Source organism: Mustela nivalis (assembly GCF_964662115.1).
Source record: "Mustela nivalis genome assembly, chromosome: 5".
NCBI classification, from domain to species: domain Eukaryota; kingdom Metazoa; phylum Chordata; class Mammalia; order Carnivora; family Mustelidae; genus Mustela; species Mustela nivalis.
Genome location: NC_139024.1, coordinates 72,250,788 through 72,268,421, shown reverse-complemented (window position 1 = coordinate 72,268,421; position 17,634 = coordinate 72,250,788). Strand labels below are relative to the sequence as shown.

The following is a 17,634-nucleotide window of genomic DNA, read 5'->3' as shown; positions in this document are numbered from 1 at the left end:
GTACATGTATCTTGAGCCTTTGGATAAACATCCAGAAGTCTCATTAATGTTGACCTTGATCTTAAAACAAACACTTTTTATATTAAAGTCCTGATTATAAGAGCCAAACACATCTCAAAAAAAAATTTACCTTTAGTTCATTTCTCACTCCCTTTCATCCCCTTCATAAAGTTGCTTGCCTGTTTCTATTAAGAGGAGGGCAATACTAATAATTGAGAGTTTTGGCAGCTATCTATACAGCCTGACCATACTGTGAACTTTGGTCATTGTGTCCAGCATTCTGGATCCCTGCTTGTAGCAGAAGGGCAAATTCTGGGTTCCTGCTGTGGCTTCTTTAACACAGGAGGCCTTCTTCTTAGTGAAAAGCTGAATTCAATTCCAGTTAAAGAATTTTAACTTAGTTTTTAATAGGATGAGTCATTCCACAGTTAAACATGATAAAGGACACAGACATACACATACACACAAAAGAAAGTTAGAAAATTTATTTTCAACCTTCCAAAATCTTCCACAGATGAACTTGACATTGATTAACACTTTTCAAAGCAAAGTACCTAAAAGGATTTGTATTAAGTTAGAGAAGTTTATAGACGATGTCCCCTAGAAAGACCCAGGTGGTTAATGACCAAACCTAAGGCATGCATTCTCTTTATTTTCCTATCAGAGGACTCTACTTACTAAAAGTAATAATTTTTTGTTCTCATATACCAAATGAAAACCACTAATTATTCACTGTTTTTTGGAAAACAGAAAATTGGCCTATGAGTTTTAGGAGTTTGCCAACATTGCTCAGTTGAGAAAGGATTTTCTGTGGAATTCAAATGCTTTGAAAAGTTCTTGTTCTTATGGACACAAACCAGAAAAATAAGAAAAGGTGAAACCACCTCAGAAAATTCAGAAGTTATAAATAACAAACTATAACATCACATCAAGTCACTAAATGATCTTTAGGGTATTGGAAATCAGAATTCATTTCCGCTTAAAAAGAAAAACAGGTAAGGGGAAGTAAGCTATAATCAGAATATAAACACTGTGTGAAAGATCTCTTACTGCGTTTTTGTTTTTGTTTTCCTGTTGAGAAGATGTTTCATGATTTGTTGTCTTCCAAAATTCTTTGGTACTAAACCAATGAAAAATTTTTCTATCTAATACAAAATAATTATGAGATAGGGGATTAACCAACAATTTTTGTATGGAGCATGACCTACGAACAAAGCCCAAAGCTTGCCATTAAATTCCTGTGTAACTAACAAGATCATTTCTCTGTCTCTTCATTTGGCTAGAGGCAAAATAATATTGTCCCTCTAACTTAATACATAACAATACATAAATGAGATTGTTTTCTTATAGTCTTAACAAGCATCCATCTAAAGTGTTATCTAGTATACAGTACATTAAAAATATAGCATATTATCAGATTTTCAGTGATACTGCAGTTATGAACTCTGGTTGTTAGGAATCAGGGGAGAAAGTTACAGAGAATTCCCATGACTCATGATAGTTTTGGCTATTAAGCCTCAAACACTTATTTACAAACAAACTGAAAATGTGAAATCAAACAAATTTTCACAGCTCCAAGGAGATCAGATAAGATACTTAGGTATCTCAAATCACTCTCAGTTATAATTATCTTTTAAAGTTATTTTTAGCACAAATGATGATAATTCTAGAAAAATGGCAAAGCAAATCCTGAAAAACTGAAAATATTTGGTGAGCTTTCATTCTATTTTCCACTGGTTTTTACTCAGAAACTGAAAGATAAAATTAATTTTCAATTGCCTCATGAGTGGAAGGGACAATAAGAACTGCAAAAAAGTATGCACATTAAATAAATATGTCCTAAGTAACAATACAGCAGTATATACAGATTTGGGCACAACAGAATAGACTATGTGAATCCCATATCTTAGGTTTCTCTTTAAGTATTATCTGTTAAAACTTTTGAGGTTGTTTTTTTTCTTTTCCTTTGCAGTGGCCAGTTTCTTCTGAGGTCTGTTGGGGAACAGTTGTCTTCACTTGAAAGCTAAGTTTACTTTTCCATTGTAACATTTATGTTCACTGCCCAGCTGGCTTCAGTGGCATCTCATTATTTTTGATGTTTTTTACTTTTGAATATTTCTGTAAATAAAGAAAAATAAGAGGGGTTCATCAGCAATATGTATTGGAAGTAGTCAAGAAAGAAACCATGTGCTTTCAAATACTATTTATAGTACACTCACAGGCATGTATGTTTTTTGAAAAATAATTGGGAGCACATTAAGAGGAGGCAAACACACAAAAACAAAACTGAAGTAAAATAAATTAAACAAGGAAGAAATGTAAACTCAAGGCAGAAATTTCTATGAGGTTGGACATAATACCTTAAATTTGCAAAGTGTTTCTCTGGCTACATAGTGCTTTTCTTTACATTTTAGTTAATCTTTATAAAAACTCCAGTGTGCAGGTAGCATAAGGTAAAAAACCGAATCTGCAATGAAGAGACCTGCCCAGCAATCACACAGCAAATAAGAGACTGAAGCTTGATTGTGCTCTAAAAGTGTCCGATTGCAGACCCATCACCTTGGCTGTGCCACGATGCCTACAGAATGGAGCCCAAACCTAGTGGAGTTCTAAAGACTGCAGAGGAGGAAAAGAGCAATGATAAACGTTAAACTGAACAGGTCTCAAGCATAAGCAGAGTGACCTACCCTCTCATGAGCATATTCGGACTTGACATTAACATACAATAACATCATATCAAACCCTCAAGGAAAGCAAGCTACACTGCAGATAGGAATTCTGTGTGTTCAAGCAAGACACTTCATTCCTTTCCATTATGGCTTTGTGGAACATGGGGGATGGGTGGTTTAAAAAAATTCTAACAGCATGCACTCTAATGGTCAAGAGGTACAGAAGACCAGTCCTCTCTTGCTTTCCCATACTTCCGTTGTACTAGTGATCTGTGAAGTGTTAGTCACATGACCCTGAAGAGGAACACTCTGAGGCTCTTAACTCTGAGCTTTCATTTGCCTATGACTTCCTCCCTCCTTTCCCTCCTTTTCTTCCTCTTTTCCCCTCCACTTCTTCCTTCCTTTTTTCCTCCCTCCATCTCTCTCTTCTTCCTTTTGTTTTTTCCTTCTTTCTCTTCCTCCCTCTCTCTTTGTCTCTCTCCCCTCTTTTCCCCTCCCACCACCCCCCTTCTTTCATTCCTCCCTTCCTTCCTCTCTCCCTCCATTCCTTCCTTTCTTCCTTCCTTCTTTTTTCCTTTTCTGCTATATACTAGCTTTGTAATCTTAAAGAAGTTACCTAGCCTTTATGCACCTCATTTCCTCATCTTTAAAATGAAGAAGGGGGAAGGGATAATAATTCCTATTTTACAGGGTTATGACAAAGATAAAATGAACCGACAGATGTAAAGAATTTTACATTTAACACTAAGAAGTTTAAGTTGTCTCCCCAACTGTTAGCTATTTTTATTATAAGTGTGAAATATAAAGACAAAATACAGCTTTGTGACCTCTGAGGAGCTCATAGACTAACGGGGGAAGAAGAAAAGAGATGTCAAAGCAGAAAGAAGTGGAATTTCTCCACACCCCGTGTTAATTTCCCTGGAAATCTCAATTTATGTTCTTGTGTCAACACTTCCCAGTGTTAACTAGGGCTGGGGTTGGGAGTACATGGTGGGATGTGGGTAGTCCGTGGCCTAAAGAGAGAAAGCCTGGATTCCATAGTCTTCTTGATTTTATTCTCTCTCATTATCTGCTAGCCCCAGCTGCTACCTTTAGATTTTTAGGTCTTCCTCACATCACAAGCAGTAATAAAACTACCCACCGTCGAGTATACATTATAGATGAAAGAACACGGGCTTTTTAGGCAGTATGCCCAGATTTAATTCCCACTTCTATCACCTACAATCTTTGTGACTTTATCTGTAAAAAGGGATAACAACATTATTTCTCCTACAGTATTGTTTTTCTTGGGGAAGGGGAGGAGGGCAAATAAAATCAAGATATTGTAGGACAGAGAAGGGGAATCTGAAGAACTAGGTCTGATTCCTAATTCTAAGACCTACAGGCTGTATATCTGGTGGAATGTCTGAATTCCATTTCTCTATCAGGAAATGAGTTGTGATAGTAATAAGTGAATCACAGAGTTGAGGAAATATCAAACGAAATAATGGTCCTGCAAGTGCTTTGCACAACGTAAAGTGCTACAGAAATATTACCTGCTATTATCATCATCTCATATTCACATAAAACTATAATAAGCCTGAAGTCTGAAAGTTCAATCTGTCATCTTGACAGTTATTAGTCTCACTCTCCCTTGTCAATAAACTGATTTAAGATAGGACATAGTTAAGCAGAAAAACGGGAGGTGAGGGAATCAGAATAATCAGATTATCTCAAAATAAAATAATAGGATTTAAATAATCTTTGTTTTGGAAGGGACCTTACAAGTTGCCTTTCCTTGCCTGATCTAGCCCAATCTTCCATCCAGTGTAAGAAGGCCCTAAATAACACTTGTGTTCTTGTGGCCGATTCAGGTTGACAGAATGGATTTTACATTGAATAGAAACCGAGTTCTTTATTGTGTTAAACTGTAAGATTCTCAATGCATGCAGGAACTGATTTTCCTGACAATAATTTATATTTTAAAATTCTAGTTGATTTAAAAGCTTCAACTCTTTCAGCATTCATCAACTCTTCCTTTCGGAAATGTGACAAACCTAACATGGAGGTGATGTTTCTGACATTGAGCTGAATATTCACTGATTGCTTTTGAATTCACATTTACTTAAATGATCAAATTAACGGAGGAGTGTGGAATCGAGCACACTCCTTTGAGATCAAGCCAAACACTTCATCCACAGAAGGACAGATAAACAATGCAGTTTAGTTTTGTCTTCCTCTCTAAAAAGTATCCTCTGGTAGTGAAAATCTGCATCTTTGTAAGAATAGCCTACTATTCAATCCACAAAATAAAGCTTTATATACGTAACATCAGATGAATTTTTTGAATGAGAAGATTAAGGTGAAAGAAAAGCCTCCATTTCCTCTTCCTTTATAAAAATCAAGTTCAAGTATATCTAAAATTGCTTTACATTCTCTTCTAGAGCCAATGCTTCCTAAAGAGTGAATTTGAACCATCGCTAGTCAGACCCTGCTCACTTTCCTTTTGAGGAACTTTGGGATCCAGTCTCCTCAAATTGCTCCAGCTGATGATGAACAGTAGAACCTGAAGTAAAGCGCATCTGTTTCTTGTAGGGGGCAACTCAGCTGCAAAATGCGGTTTTCTGGAATCTCTTCTGAACCTTTTCAACTGAATTTTCACTCATGTACCTACCCACTCTCACAACAGTACCAATCCTCTCCTTGCCTTTTCTTAGGATCTTTTGTATTTAAGTCATTGGTTGAGATTGAAATATCTGCTTTATTCTTCCTCCCATCATATAGCACCATTTTCTGGAGGCAAGTCTTATATTTATACTCCTGGCAACTGTTTCTGCACACAAGAAATGTTTGAAGGTTCTCACACATTATCTGCCAAATTCAAAATGGGAGTCTGGGTCTCATTTCTCTGGTCAAGAAATACTTACCAAGAACCTACAACAAGGCAGACACTCTTTTAGAACCTGAGGATACAGCAAATTGATACAAATCCCTGCCTCCATGGTACTTTCATGTGAGAAAGGTGTAAAGTAAAGAAGTAAAACGTACAGTATGTTGGATGGCATATGGGAGACAGGCAGCCCCAGACAGGAAGGTTAGAATTTTAAGTAAAGTCTCTGTAGAAGGGATCACTAAGAAGGCAGTGGCTAAGGAAAGATCTACAGAAGATGACGCCGGACATCATGTCACTCTCTGTGGGAAGATTACACCACTTGAAAAAAAAAAAAACAGTCTGGGTAGGTGTCGAGGATGGAGCATACGTCTAGTTTTGGAGAAACAGCTGGGGGCTGATGTAGGTAGGTAGGGAGGAATGGGGAGAGAAGTACAGAGATCATTGGAGGGATTGGTAGAAAGGTGTTATATGATCTAAGGTTTTCACATATTCCCTCTGGCTACTATTGAGAACGGATGGTATGAGACAAGGGCAGAAGCAGACTGACTAGGAAGGAAGTTTGTGATACAAGATCCAAACAAGAAATAATGATGGCTTAGATTTGGTTGACAACAGTAAACATGGCAAAAAAAAAAAAAAAAAAAAAAAGTCATATTCTAGATATTGCTTGAGGATAAAACCAATAGGATTTGCTGAGAGAGTGGGTGTGATGAGTGGGAAGAAAGAGTTTTTCATAACTCTTCTCCCTCATTGTTTTTCCAAGTGTGGTCCAAAGACTCCCTGCCTCACAGTCTTGCAAAAGACACGTCAGAAGAGATTCCTAGTTTCTACCTAGGAACTACTGAATCAGACTGTTAAGAGCAGAGGTTGGAAAACTTTTATTCTAAAGGTTCCAACAGTAATTATCTTGGGCTTTACATATGGTTTCTGTCAAAATCACTCAATTCTGCTGATACAGTATAAAAGCAGCCATAGGCAACATTAAATGAATGTGTGTGGCTTTGGTTGCAAGTCAACCTTATATAGATAATGAAATTTGACTTTCATGTAATTTTCATGTGCCAGAAAATATTTTTTTTTATCTTTCAAACACTTAAAAATGAAAAAAACAAACGTTTTTATCTCATGGACATACAAAAACAGGCAATGGGACAGACTCTCCCACTGCTAGTTTGCCCATTTTTCTCTAGAGAGCAGATTCCAAGAATATGTATTTTTAACATGCTCATTAAGTGAATTTTTTTATACAGAAGAACTTAGAGAATCAGTGCAATAGGTTTTGAGAGTTATTGTCATCTGTTCTTTTTTCTTTTGCTTTGTTCATTGATCAGAATAAAAACAGATTTCTTTAATAAAATGAGAAACAGAATTGGTTTGGAATAATGGATAAAAGCAAGATCCTCATCTGCCAACAAGAAAAAAGGTTAGAAGTAAAGAAAAAGGAACTGAAAGTTAATTATAAAAATAATTAGGGAATTGGGGAGAGACTCAAAAACTTATTTTTTAGAAGTAAACTGTAGTTTAAAAATGCATTTATCAAAATGAAATCTTGCCATTTGTGATGATGTGGATGGAACTAGAGGGTATTATGCTTAGCAAAATAAGTCAATCAGAGAAGACAATTATCATATGATCTCCCTGATATGAGGAAGTTGAAAGGTAATGTGGGAGGTGTGGGTGTTGGAAAAGAATAAATGAAACAAGGTGGGATCAGGAGGGAGACAAACTGTAAGAGACTCTTAATTTCACAAAGCAAACTGAGGGTTGCAGGGGGGTGGGGGAGAGGCAGGTAGGGAGAGGGTGGTGGGGAAGATATGTGCTATGGTGAGTGCTATGAAGTGTATAAACCTGGTGATACACAGATGTGTACCCCTGGGGCTAATAATATATTACATGTTAATAAAAAAATTTAAAAAATTATTTAAAAAACATACTGTAAAAGAAAAAAGCATTTATCATTAAAAAGGATCAATCAATGATTTGTGCATGATTCCATAAAAGTCAAAGGCAGAGGTCACCATATGTATCCAATTCCCTGTTCTACATAGGTTAAGGTACTGTCATTGATCTGGAGAACAGTAGGATTTTGCCCTATGAAAGAATACCACCTATCACAATTTGCACACCACGCATGCAGCTCATCTCTGCTTATAAGCAACCTTGTGGTTTAGGTCTCAGGTAGTATATGAATTTGTACCACGACATCTCTTTTTTTTGCTTGATCATATAATGCTTTGATTGCTCTCTCTAGTGTCACACTCAGATCATAAGAAAATACAGGGAAAACAAGAAAAAATTAATTTACTTAAACAGATCTTTTAACCATAATTACAGTACGAAAATAGTGATCATTTTGGGTTTAAAAAATTAACTTTGATTTTTCATTTAGTATTTCTCAACTTCATCCCTCTTTTGCTGTCATTCTATTCTCTTCTTTGTCTCAAGATTTAATTCACCAATGTTTCATTTCTGAGATGGAATCAAATAGAAATTGACAAAATTTATTTCAGAGAAAATAATTTTCAAAAATATAACTCAAGTGCAGTGTCAAGTCCTAGTAGGGAGATACAAAATTACTAGCAAACAGCCTTTAGGTTATCTCAAGAATTTATTGGTGAAAAAAATAATGGGTTTCTAAGAATTTAGTGAGCATTATGAAAACTATATGAGTGGAGTGAACAGAAAAAGAAAGTGGAGAGGAAGACAGGACTTCAAACAAGCTGCTCAATAATCCATCCTGGTCTAACACTCCTGACTCCTGACAGCCGGAAGCTGTATTTCTTCAAATTTCTGATAGATTCTGTGGTAAACCCACATGAGACACAGTTAATATGATGCCACAGCAATCAGTACAATGCTAACCAGAAGCTGTTGATTGAGTCTTGATAACAATAATAATAAATTTTTTGTGTCTACTCTGTGCCACTCGCATGCACAATTTCATGTGAGGCAGGCATATTTATTCTCATTTTACAGATAAAGAAACAAAATCACAAGAAATGTGACACTCTTCAAAATAAGAGTTCAGTCTTAGGTCTGCCTGATTGCAAAGCCTGCATATTTCCCTCTGTACTTCACTATCCTGCAGAATGTTTCCCCAGTGATTGATGTTCCTGTCTAGCCACAGATTGAGGATAGAATGGAGTGAAAAGAAAAGAGAAGAAATGAAATGACCTGAAAAAGATTGTTTGCTTAGAGAAGTGTTTTTTTTTCCCTTTCAATATGGTATATAATTTTACTTTTATAATTAACATTCTGCTGATGAGATCTCCCATTGGGCAAGGCTGACGAGTCCGATTTTTCATGAAGAACAAGCACTGCAGGAAATAAATTAATCTCTAGGGAAGAGGAGGGGCAAGGCTGTCAGTACTCACACAACTGCCTAATAGGAAATGATATTTCAAGATTGTTGAAAGAATGAAATGACTATGGGTTCTCCTTCCAGCATATTCTTTACATTTAAACCTTCTGAGAAGAGAGAAGTAGGTTGCTCTAAAATGAAGAGCAATCTTATAACATTTTACTCTGGGCTGTCAGTACTTCCAAGCTAAGACAGTATTCCCTAGAAACGGGAAAGAAATTCTACCATGTCATTGTTTTGTTTGTATGATGAAAAATCTGCACTGTTGTTAAATAGAAGGGTGAATAATATACCAGATTTTTCATTACCAGTTTGAAGTTATCCAACATTTTATGTAACAGGCTTTCTAGTCTTTGGAGTAAAAGTAATTATTGTGCTTGGAATTATATACTATTTACATTAATGCTGATTTATTGAAGTGTGCTTTTATTAAGATTGTGAAACAGTAATATGTTTTATGATATCGAAATTACCTGTCTCTTGATGGCCTGTATTCTGTCATTCATCAGTCAAGGTCTTTAAGACGGAGCACTGGTCTTGTCTAATTCTCAAAGTCGTTCTCATACAGAACCACCTCATGTTTTATTTCTCATAATATAAGTAAAAGCTAAAGTTTAGATCAAATATTAAGGTTAAGTTAAAACCCAGTATAAAAATTTTGGGGGTCACCTGGGTGGTTCAGTGGGTTAAGCATCTGACTCATGATTTCAGCACAGGCCATGATCTCAGGATCATGGGATGGAGCCCCAAAGCAGGCTCTGTGCTCAGCTGGGATTCTACTTAAGATTCTGTCTCTCTCATCCTCTCCCTGCTCACTCTCTCTCTCTCAAATAAATAAATAAAATCTTCAAAATTATTTATTTTTCTGTGGATACATTCTTCATTTGTAGCTTCTACTTTGACCTCAGTGATGAATTTTTCCATGGAGCTTGTCTTCTCTCCCTTATTTAATGTACCACAATATGTAGCTTCCTACCTGTAGTGAATTACTTCTATGTGAATCTTACTTAAGGATGACCAACAGTTGTATTGCTCGATGGTTATCAGAATAGACCACAGAATCCCATGCATTCAGAACTGACAGGGCACAAAGATTACTTGGTATGCTTCCTATTTGGGTGAAGAAAGTATAACTCAGGAAAATGAAATGGTCTATGAAGGGCAAAACATCTAACTGTGGCAGAGCAGGGACTAGACCTTAGGGTGTCTGCTTTTTGTTTTCTGGCCTAAGGGTCTTCTCACTACTTGACAAGTTGAATTTATGGAGGACAGGTCATGGCATGAATTTAATCTAAAGATGGAGGAATAATTAGAAGGACATATCTGAAGTTTCAAAAGAAAGGAAATTCCATTAGATAACTTTGTTCAGGATAGAGTATAAAATTTGCTCAGTGGGGAACATTTATGTAGGGCAAAAACAAATAAGCATATTTAAATGACTATCTTTTCTGGCAGAGTGCAGTTTCTAAAAGACACAGAAGGAGGAAACTCCTGTTCAGTCAGTCAGACCACCAGAAGCGATCTCTGCAATTCATGAGTGACCTACATAATAATCAGATCCTCTTTACAGCTTGCTGGTCATATTCTGATGCCATGAGACTTTGCCCTCAACTGAAGGAAGCCACCTCACCCACAATCCTTCTTAGAAGCTGCAGTATCCAGTGATTGAGTGATGCAGGAGCTATAAAGGTCTGGCCCTTCATCTCAACTCAGCACAACTCCAAAGAGCCACACCAGCTTCCAGTGGGATCAGCAAAGGTCTTTGTCATGACTGTATAATGACTCAGCTTCCCCCTCTGCTCAGACCTATTTTTGTCCCTCTGCTTTATGAGTTGTTTCTGAGATCATTTCACAATAAATGTCCTAACCAGGGAATGAGGCATGAAACAAGTCACTGAAAACAAACATTGGGTCTTCACACATGTGGTCTACCAAAAATAATAACCAGTGGAGTCCTGTGCTCTTCCTCAACTACTGAGGCTGGGGGAAGGCAGGGAAGTTGTCCATTAGGGAAGATCAGGACTTCCAGGCCTCTGAAAAATTGCACTGTTTCTTGGACTCAGAGGAGTCAGTGATTCATCTTCAAAGAAGGTTTCCACTTGCCGTCCATGACCACGGAATTCCGAGGGGCCACGGAGTTCCCAGGAGGATACAATTTTCAAAGGGAAAAGGTGCCAACAGAACATGAGGAACCACAAGAGCCATAGCACGTGGGCACAGCCAGCACTGTGCAGAAGATACCATCCGGAAGCCAAGTTCTTCTTAGCAACCAGCTCATAAAGATGCAGAAGTTAGTTCTAACAGCTACGCCTCAACTGGAGTCTATGATGTCCTATATGAACTTTAACCTATTTCCTCTAATGTAGTCTTCAAAATAGCCGATGGTGTAGTACTGTTATTAACCCGATTTCAGAAACAAAGAGACAGAGACATTAACAAATTGCTCATGGTATACAGCTCGCAAGTGGGAGCCGAGATTTAACCCAGCAGTCTGAGTTCAGACTCCAAAGGTTAGCCACTTAATCATCCTACTTTCAGAAGACTGTTCTTTTAGTAATTTATGGACAAAACAATGTACAGACTTAATAACAAGGTTCTTAAAATAAGATGTGGGCATTGCCAAGCTGCCAAGCAACCAGAGTGAATCAAGGACCCACAGAAGAAGGTCATGCAGGAGATTGGGTGAAGCCTTTTCATCAGTTGCTTAGGGAAGAGGAGCCAGGCCTAACGGCAGTGATCCTGAGTTGCAATTTATTGCCCTCCAGGCTGCAGTAGAGCAAACTCTCCTCCCATGGTGTGTGTGCAGCCATTCACAGCCAATCTTCTAGTTATTTCTGTTCAATTCCAAAATAAAGAATTTCCTTTGGTATAATTATTAGATACACATTTGAATTGGTTCTACGTCATCTAACTGGAAGAGTAAGATCTGGTTGTCCAGAAGGAGCAAACCTGGAGAAGCAGCACCCTGGTCTTCATAAGAATTTTGGTTTTTGTCCGGGATGTACTACAAAGACTCTTGCCCTTCTCGCCCAAAAAGAATTTAGGAAAGAACTGACTTATGTCTAAGGATGAAAAAGGGGAAAGTTCAGAAGGGGTATCATTTGCTCCTCCTGAACTCCATGGTGGCTACTGGATATTCTGAGATCGGCGAACTAGGGAACATGGAAATGTTAAATAGAGATCCAGGGAGTCTTTTTTTCTTTTTTCTTTTGGCCAAATAAAGACATATATATTGCATTGTACAAGACAAAAACAAAGTTTGAAAAATTTTATTTTTGTTACACCTGACTTCTGTATTTTTGAAGCTATTTCCCAAGTGAACATGATAAATAGTTTCTAAATAAATGCATGTCGAAAATAACCTAAATAGGGAAATGTCATTTTACTCTTCTTAAATAAAGTTAGGAGTCTCATTTGCTTAAAACCACTACTATAGGGGCGCCTGGGTGGCTCAGTTGGTTAAGCATCTGCCTTTGGGTCAGGTCATGATGCCAGCATCCTGGAATTGAGTCCTGCATTGGGCTCCCTGCTCAGCAGGGTGCCTTCTTTTTCCTCTCCCTCGACCGCTTCCCCTGCTTGTGCTCTCTCTCTCTCTCTCAAATTAAACAAACAAACAAATAAATAAAATCTTAAAAAAAAAAAAAACCACTACTGTAATTCCAAGCCTTCTTTTTTCTTAAGTCACCACTTATAGGCAACATGTTCCAGTAGGTGCTGCCCTGGTCTGGAACACCCCAGGCACTATCCATCCAGGGGGCAAGGCTGGGGCTGTCCCACACCAGCCTGGGAAGACACACACACAGGGTAGATCAGATAAGTTTCCCATGATTGAAACAAAAACTTTGATCTTGGGAATTTCACTATCTGGTACTTTTTAGGATCCATAATCTTAACGGAGGAAAAAAAGTTTTCAATGAATTAATAATGGCTTGAGACTCAACAAGCTGTAGCAATATTCACTGCAGTACTTGTTTCTTTATAGTCATGCTTGATTAGTATTTGAAATTTACAGGAATTGCAATATGCGTGGTTTTCAAAGCCCTTCCCAGGATTTCATTTTTATCACTCGACAAGAGTCAATGAAAAGGCAGTAAGAAAAGCTCTATGGGATATTTTTATACAAGTGTCAAAAGCCAGTAAGCTAACTACATGAAAGAACCCAGATTGTACAGACAGAGTTTGAGCAGAAACACTTCAGAGACTTTATATCTAGTGTTTTGACTTTTACATGCCCTTGGAGGGGGAAAAAAAAAGTCCTAGCTAGAAAACCAAATAAGGAGGGGAAAGGAACAAACCATATGCTTAAGAATAATTACAATTTCCATTTTCCTACAAACGAAATGTGAAGTTTCAAAGATAAAGTGTGATAGAAATTGAGCTGCTTTGGTGTGTCTAAAATATATCCAAGAAAGGAAATTCTCATTTCCCTTGCTAACTCATCCCAGATTTTTACAATATAGAAGTTAGTCTGAACGCTGTCAACTTCTCCGGAAGTCCATTTACTCTTGTTTTGCTTTTAGTAGAGACAAAAAACATCAGATCATCATCTCTAGAAACAAAACTATTGTAATTCAAATCTATATTAGGTTATTTATCTGACGCATCTTTAAGTTAAAGACATCTCAATTACTATAACCTTTTTTCACCCCATTAATCCTTTTTTTAATTCTACCAAAAATTTAAAAACATTACTGTCAAGATAATACAAGCAATATTAAACACTTCTTGGCTGTGAAAACCATAAATGAGAAAACTCTAATAAAAAGGAAAAATCAACAGACCTATCATTGTGTTTAATATTATACTGCACTTAAAACTACATTTCTTGGGCTCCTGGGTGGCTCAGGCACCTTACCTTAGCCTCTACCTTCGTCTCAGGTCATGATCCCAGAGCCCTGCTCAACAGGGAACCTCTTTCCTCCTCTCTCTCTGCCCTGCCTCTCTGCCTACTTGTGATCTCTGTCAAATAAATAAATAAAATCTTTCTTAAAAAACTACATTTCTTTTTTTAAAGATTTGTTTATTTATTCGAGAGAGAGAGAGTGCACACAACAGGGTGCGGTGCAGAGAGAGAAAGAATCTTGAAGTAGACTCCCGAATGAATGCAGAGCCCACCACTGGGCTGGATCTTAACACCCCAAGATCATGACTTGAGCTGAAATCAAGAGTTGGGCGGGGAACCCAGAAACCCCTAAAACATTTCAGTGAGATTTGCAGTTGAGGCAGTCACATTGACAGAGCCTTATATTCCAAGCAAAGTGGAAGTTAGAATCTGTAAATTAGGCTTGTGGCATGTAAACAGTTAAAACCAGTGACATGTGGTTTCACTGACCTGTGGTTACACTAGGGGCTGCTAGTTGAGCTGCCCCACTCTTGCTTCTCTCTTTCTCCAATTCGGTCAAATCACTCTGACAACCAACTGGTACTTTTGAATCCAGGCCAGCTTGATTTGAGCGCGGTTTCTTGGATATGTCTACATGGAGACTCTGAAATGACAGAGGCCAGAGTGACTGATTCCACAAGTAAATTATCAGTCCAAAATAAATGCTTCCCAGAGATATGACAAGGATAAACATTTATCACATGGCAAGTTATGTTTGTATATCTGAATCAGAACATTCTATATGTCAAAGTGACTTACAAATTACACTTTCGTCAATATATTTTGGTAATCTAGGCATGGAATTTTTGAGATGATCTAAGTGACCAGAATAAGTCATCTCAGACTCGGAAAATCATCTTCAAATCCCATTTGAGTATATCATTTTCTTCTTGTGAAACTTAGAAGATATTTTTCATTTAAAACATTTTCACTCGGTTTTTATTATTATAGTTAAATTATCCAGCATTTCATTATATATCACATAATTACATATTGTATAATGAAGAGCAGGTTTCATTTCTGCATTATCTGTAGACTTTTTATAAACGAAATCATAACAGCTAGTTTAAATTAGCCCACATTTGTATCAGCATTATTCAAACTTGACAAAGCTCCTCCAGTCAGTTTAAGAATAATAATTCATCCTAACAATGAATTATTAACGCACAACATCAATGGACCTTAAAACACATCTCCCATATAAGAGATGTCATAGTGTTTGATGTTATTCTATCATATTGTATGCTTCAAAAGAATCATCAGATAGGAGCAAAAACTAAAGACCTAAGTAGGAAATGGAACTTTCGGCACTTTGCTTCATATCCAAATTCAGATTAGAATTTTTTCAGTTTAAATATGGCTACATAGTATTCTAGATTCATGCAGGCAAAGTTAGCCAGTCGACTTTAGCCATCCACATTAACCATTTTGGTTCACTAAAGGAAGGATGATGAGCATTTTCCTTAAGTTCCTCCTACAGACCATGTGTAGCATTAAATTTATTAAAACCTTCATTAGAAGCTTGATTGAAAGGCTTTTAAAGTTTGGAAAGGGCCAATAAGGAAATTACTGCCCACCATAATTAAATAACTGGCCCAAATAAACAGAATGAATGGTGCCGAGCCTCAGGGATATGTCTCCCAACCTTTAGGAGTCCAGTGCTCTTCATGCCACTCTACAATTCATTAATTCATTAACCCATTCAGTGCGGTGGACTGGTCACACTGACAGCCCTAATTCTTTACCTCTCTCCATATCCATGTCCTTTCCAAGTAATTTTGCCATGCCCTCCTACTCTGACTTTTGACGCATACATGTGACTTCTTCTGGATTAATAGGATATTGGCACATGGACATAGACAGAGACTTGAAAGACACTTTCACAATTGACTTTGATCACTCTTGTCCTTTGACCATGCCATGCCTAGACTAGATTGCTGGAATTTCGGCAGGACAGAGAGTAAAGTCAGTTTACCCTAGTCCTCAGAGCTGAGACAGTCAATAGCCAATGGAACCCCAGATATCTGGGTGAACCCAGCCTAGATCAGTTGAAACTAAGTCAGGTCAGCTGAACCCCCACAGCTTCAAGGACTAAATAATGTGGTTTTAGCTATATGCATTAAGTTTTTCTGGTAAGTATACAGCATTGTGTGGCAATAGATAAATGATCCCTCCAAGAGCCATTTATCTATAGAATCCCAGATACTGGGTATGAGAAAACAAATGTAATATATAAAATGTAATATGTAAATATGACATAGTCTCAGACTTTAAATGGTTTAAACTAGTTTCTTAAATTATTCAAGTGGAGAATTAAGCTAGAGTGTGTGGGATGCATGGGTGCCTCAGTCAGTTAAGTGTCTGCCTTTGGCTCAGACCATGATCCCAGGGTCTTGGGATCAAGTACCACATTGGGCTCCCTGATCAGCAGGGATCCTGCTTCTCTCTCTGCCTACCACTCCCTCTGCTTGTGCTACCTCTCTTTCACACATACACACAAATAAATAAATAAAACCTTTAAAAGATGAGAGTGTGGTAAGTCATTTGTAGATAATTTTCAAATTCCTTCTTTAATAACAAAAGTTGGGATCCAGGTAATACTACAGAGGGTAACTCAAAAGATCAGAATTTGAATATCAGCATTGATCAAAACAAAACGACTACACCTACTTATATTTGATTCATCCACAGCCCACAAAAATGTAAGTCCATCATTCAGTTTGAATTTTTTAACTTATTGTCAGGCCTGACACATAGTTTGTCTTAGCACACAGCTTTGAAAAGAAGCAGATTCAACCAGCATTCAAGTACTTTCCTGATTTTGATATTAGATGCCTTTGGAAAGTATATTATTATTTCAAATGATTAGATGATTATTAAATCATAGTTTTTCAATACTGAGCAATAAACTAGATTAAATAAGAAAGGTAGCTTCTTGCTTTTTCATAGCAATTTCAATCGGTAATATTAAAATTTCAATTGACAGGATTAAAATAATTATCACTTTCAATTGATAATATTAAAACATTGAGGGGAAAATGTAAGGTCATGAGAATTTCACATATTATAATATACCCCAGACTTCAAAGAAGAAACACAGAACTTCAATAAAGTTTTTAAACCTGAAATCTGTAACTGGAAAGGCTGAGCAGATCAAGGCTGATAGATCATAATGGGTCAAGTACTACACAGGCCTGGTGCATCTGGGTGCAAACCTCTGGCAGATTGGGCATTTTATGAACAAATTAGCATTTCAATAATTAAGAACCCCATTTTTCTAGAGGAACCCCCACAATGGGGTCTCCTCTATCTAGTCAAGCCATGTCAAGTTTTCCACTCTCTCCTTACCTTTATTTGGTACAGATGAGCTCCTGTTCCCTAGTCCTAATGTAATGTGAGGTAAATGTTTCTTAAGCTACTGACCCTGTCATATTCTTTCAACCTTGTCTACTTATAGTCAGTCCCTCTCTCCAGCAGATATTGATTTTCCCCACGATGCTCCATTCTTCACTGCCCAATTACCTTCCATTAATCATCAGTCCCTTCCTCTTTCTCTCTCTTCTTTCTTATCCCTTGGATTCCTCCACAGTGCTTTCAGAACTTTGCTCTGTAGTTTGCAATTTTCACTGCATATTCATATTCAGCTTTATTTCAGAACATTGTCTCTACCTCCCTACCTTGACTAAAATTCCATTCTCCATTGAAGACAGTATTTCTCTTGCAAACAAAGATGGCTGCTTATTCCTCCACACCCTAGATACTCTCAGGTTGTATTGTCCATTGTTTCCTTCCCTCCTTGCTATATATCCTTGCTTCTTTTATATTCCTGACAGCTAGCTATGCACCATCT

At 37.3% G+C, this 17,634-nt stretch overlaps 1 protein-coding gene across 3 annotated transcripts in view; it reads right to left on the bottom strand.

The window, feature by feature from the left end:
- Nucleotides 1-470: 470 nt before the first annotated feature.
- Nucleotides 471-17,634, bottom strand: part of THEMIS (thymocyte selection associated) — a 183,317-nt gene continuing 166,153 nt past the window's right edge. For 2 of the 3 annotated variants that reach the window (XM_082729874.1, XM_082729877.1), the window contains 2 exons: nt 14,235-14,388; nt 471-2,118 (listed from right to left, as the gene is read on the bottom strand). In XM_082729874.1, the coding sequence (XP_082586000.1) occupies nt 2,087-2,118; nt 14,235-14,388 (186 nt within the window). In that variant the 3' untranslated portion in view covers nt 471-2,086. The remainder of the gene's footprint in view (nt 2,119-14,234; nt 14,389-17,634) is intronic. The other variant, XM_082729875.1, reaches the window with a different exon arrangement.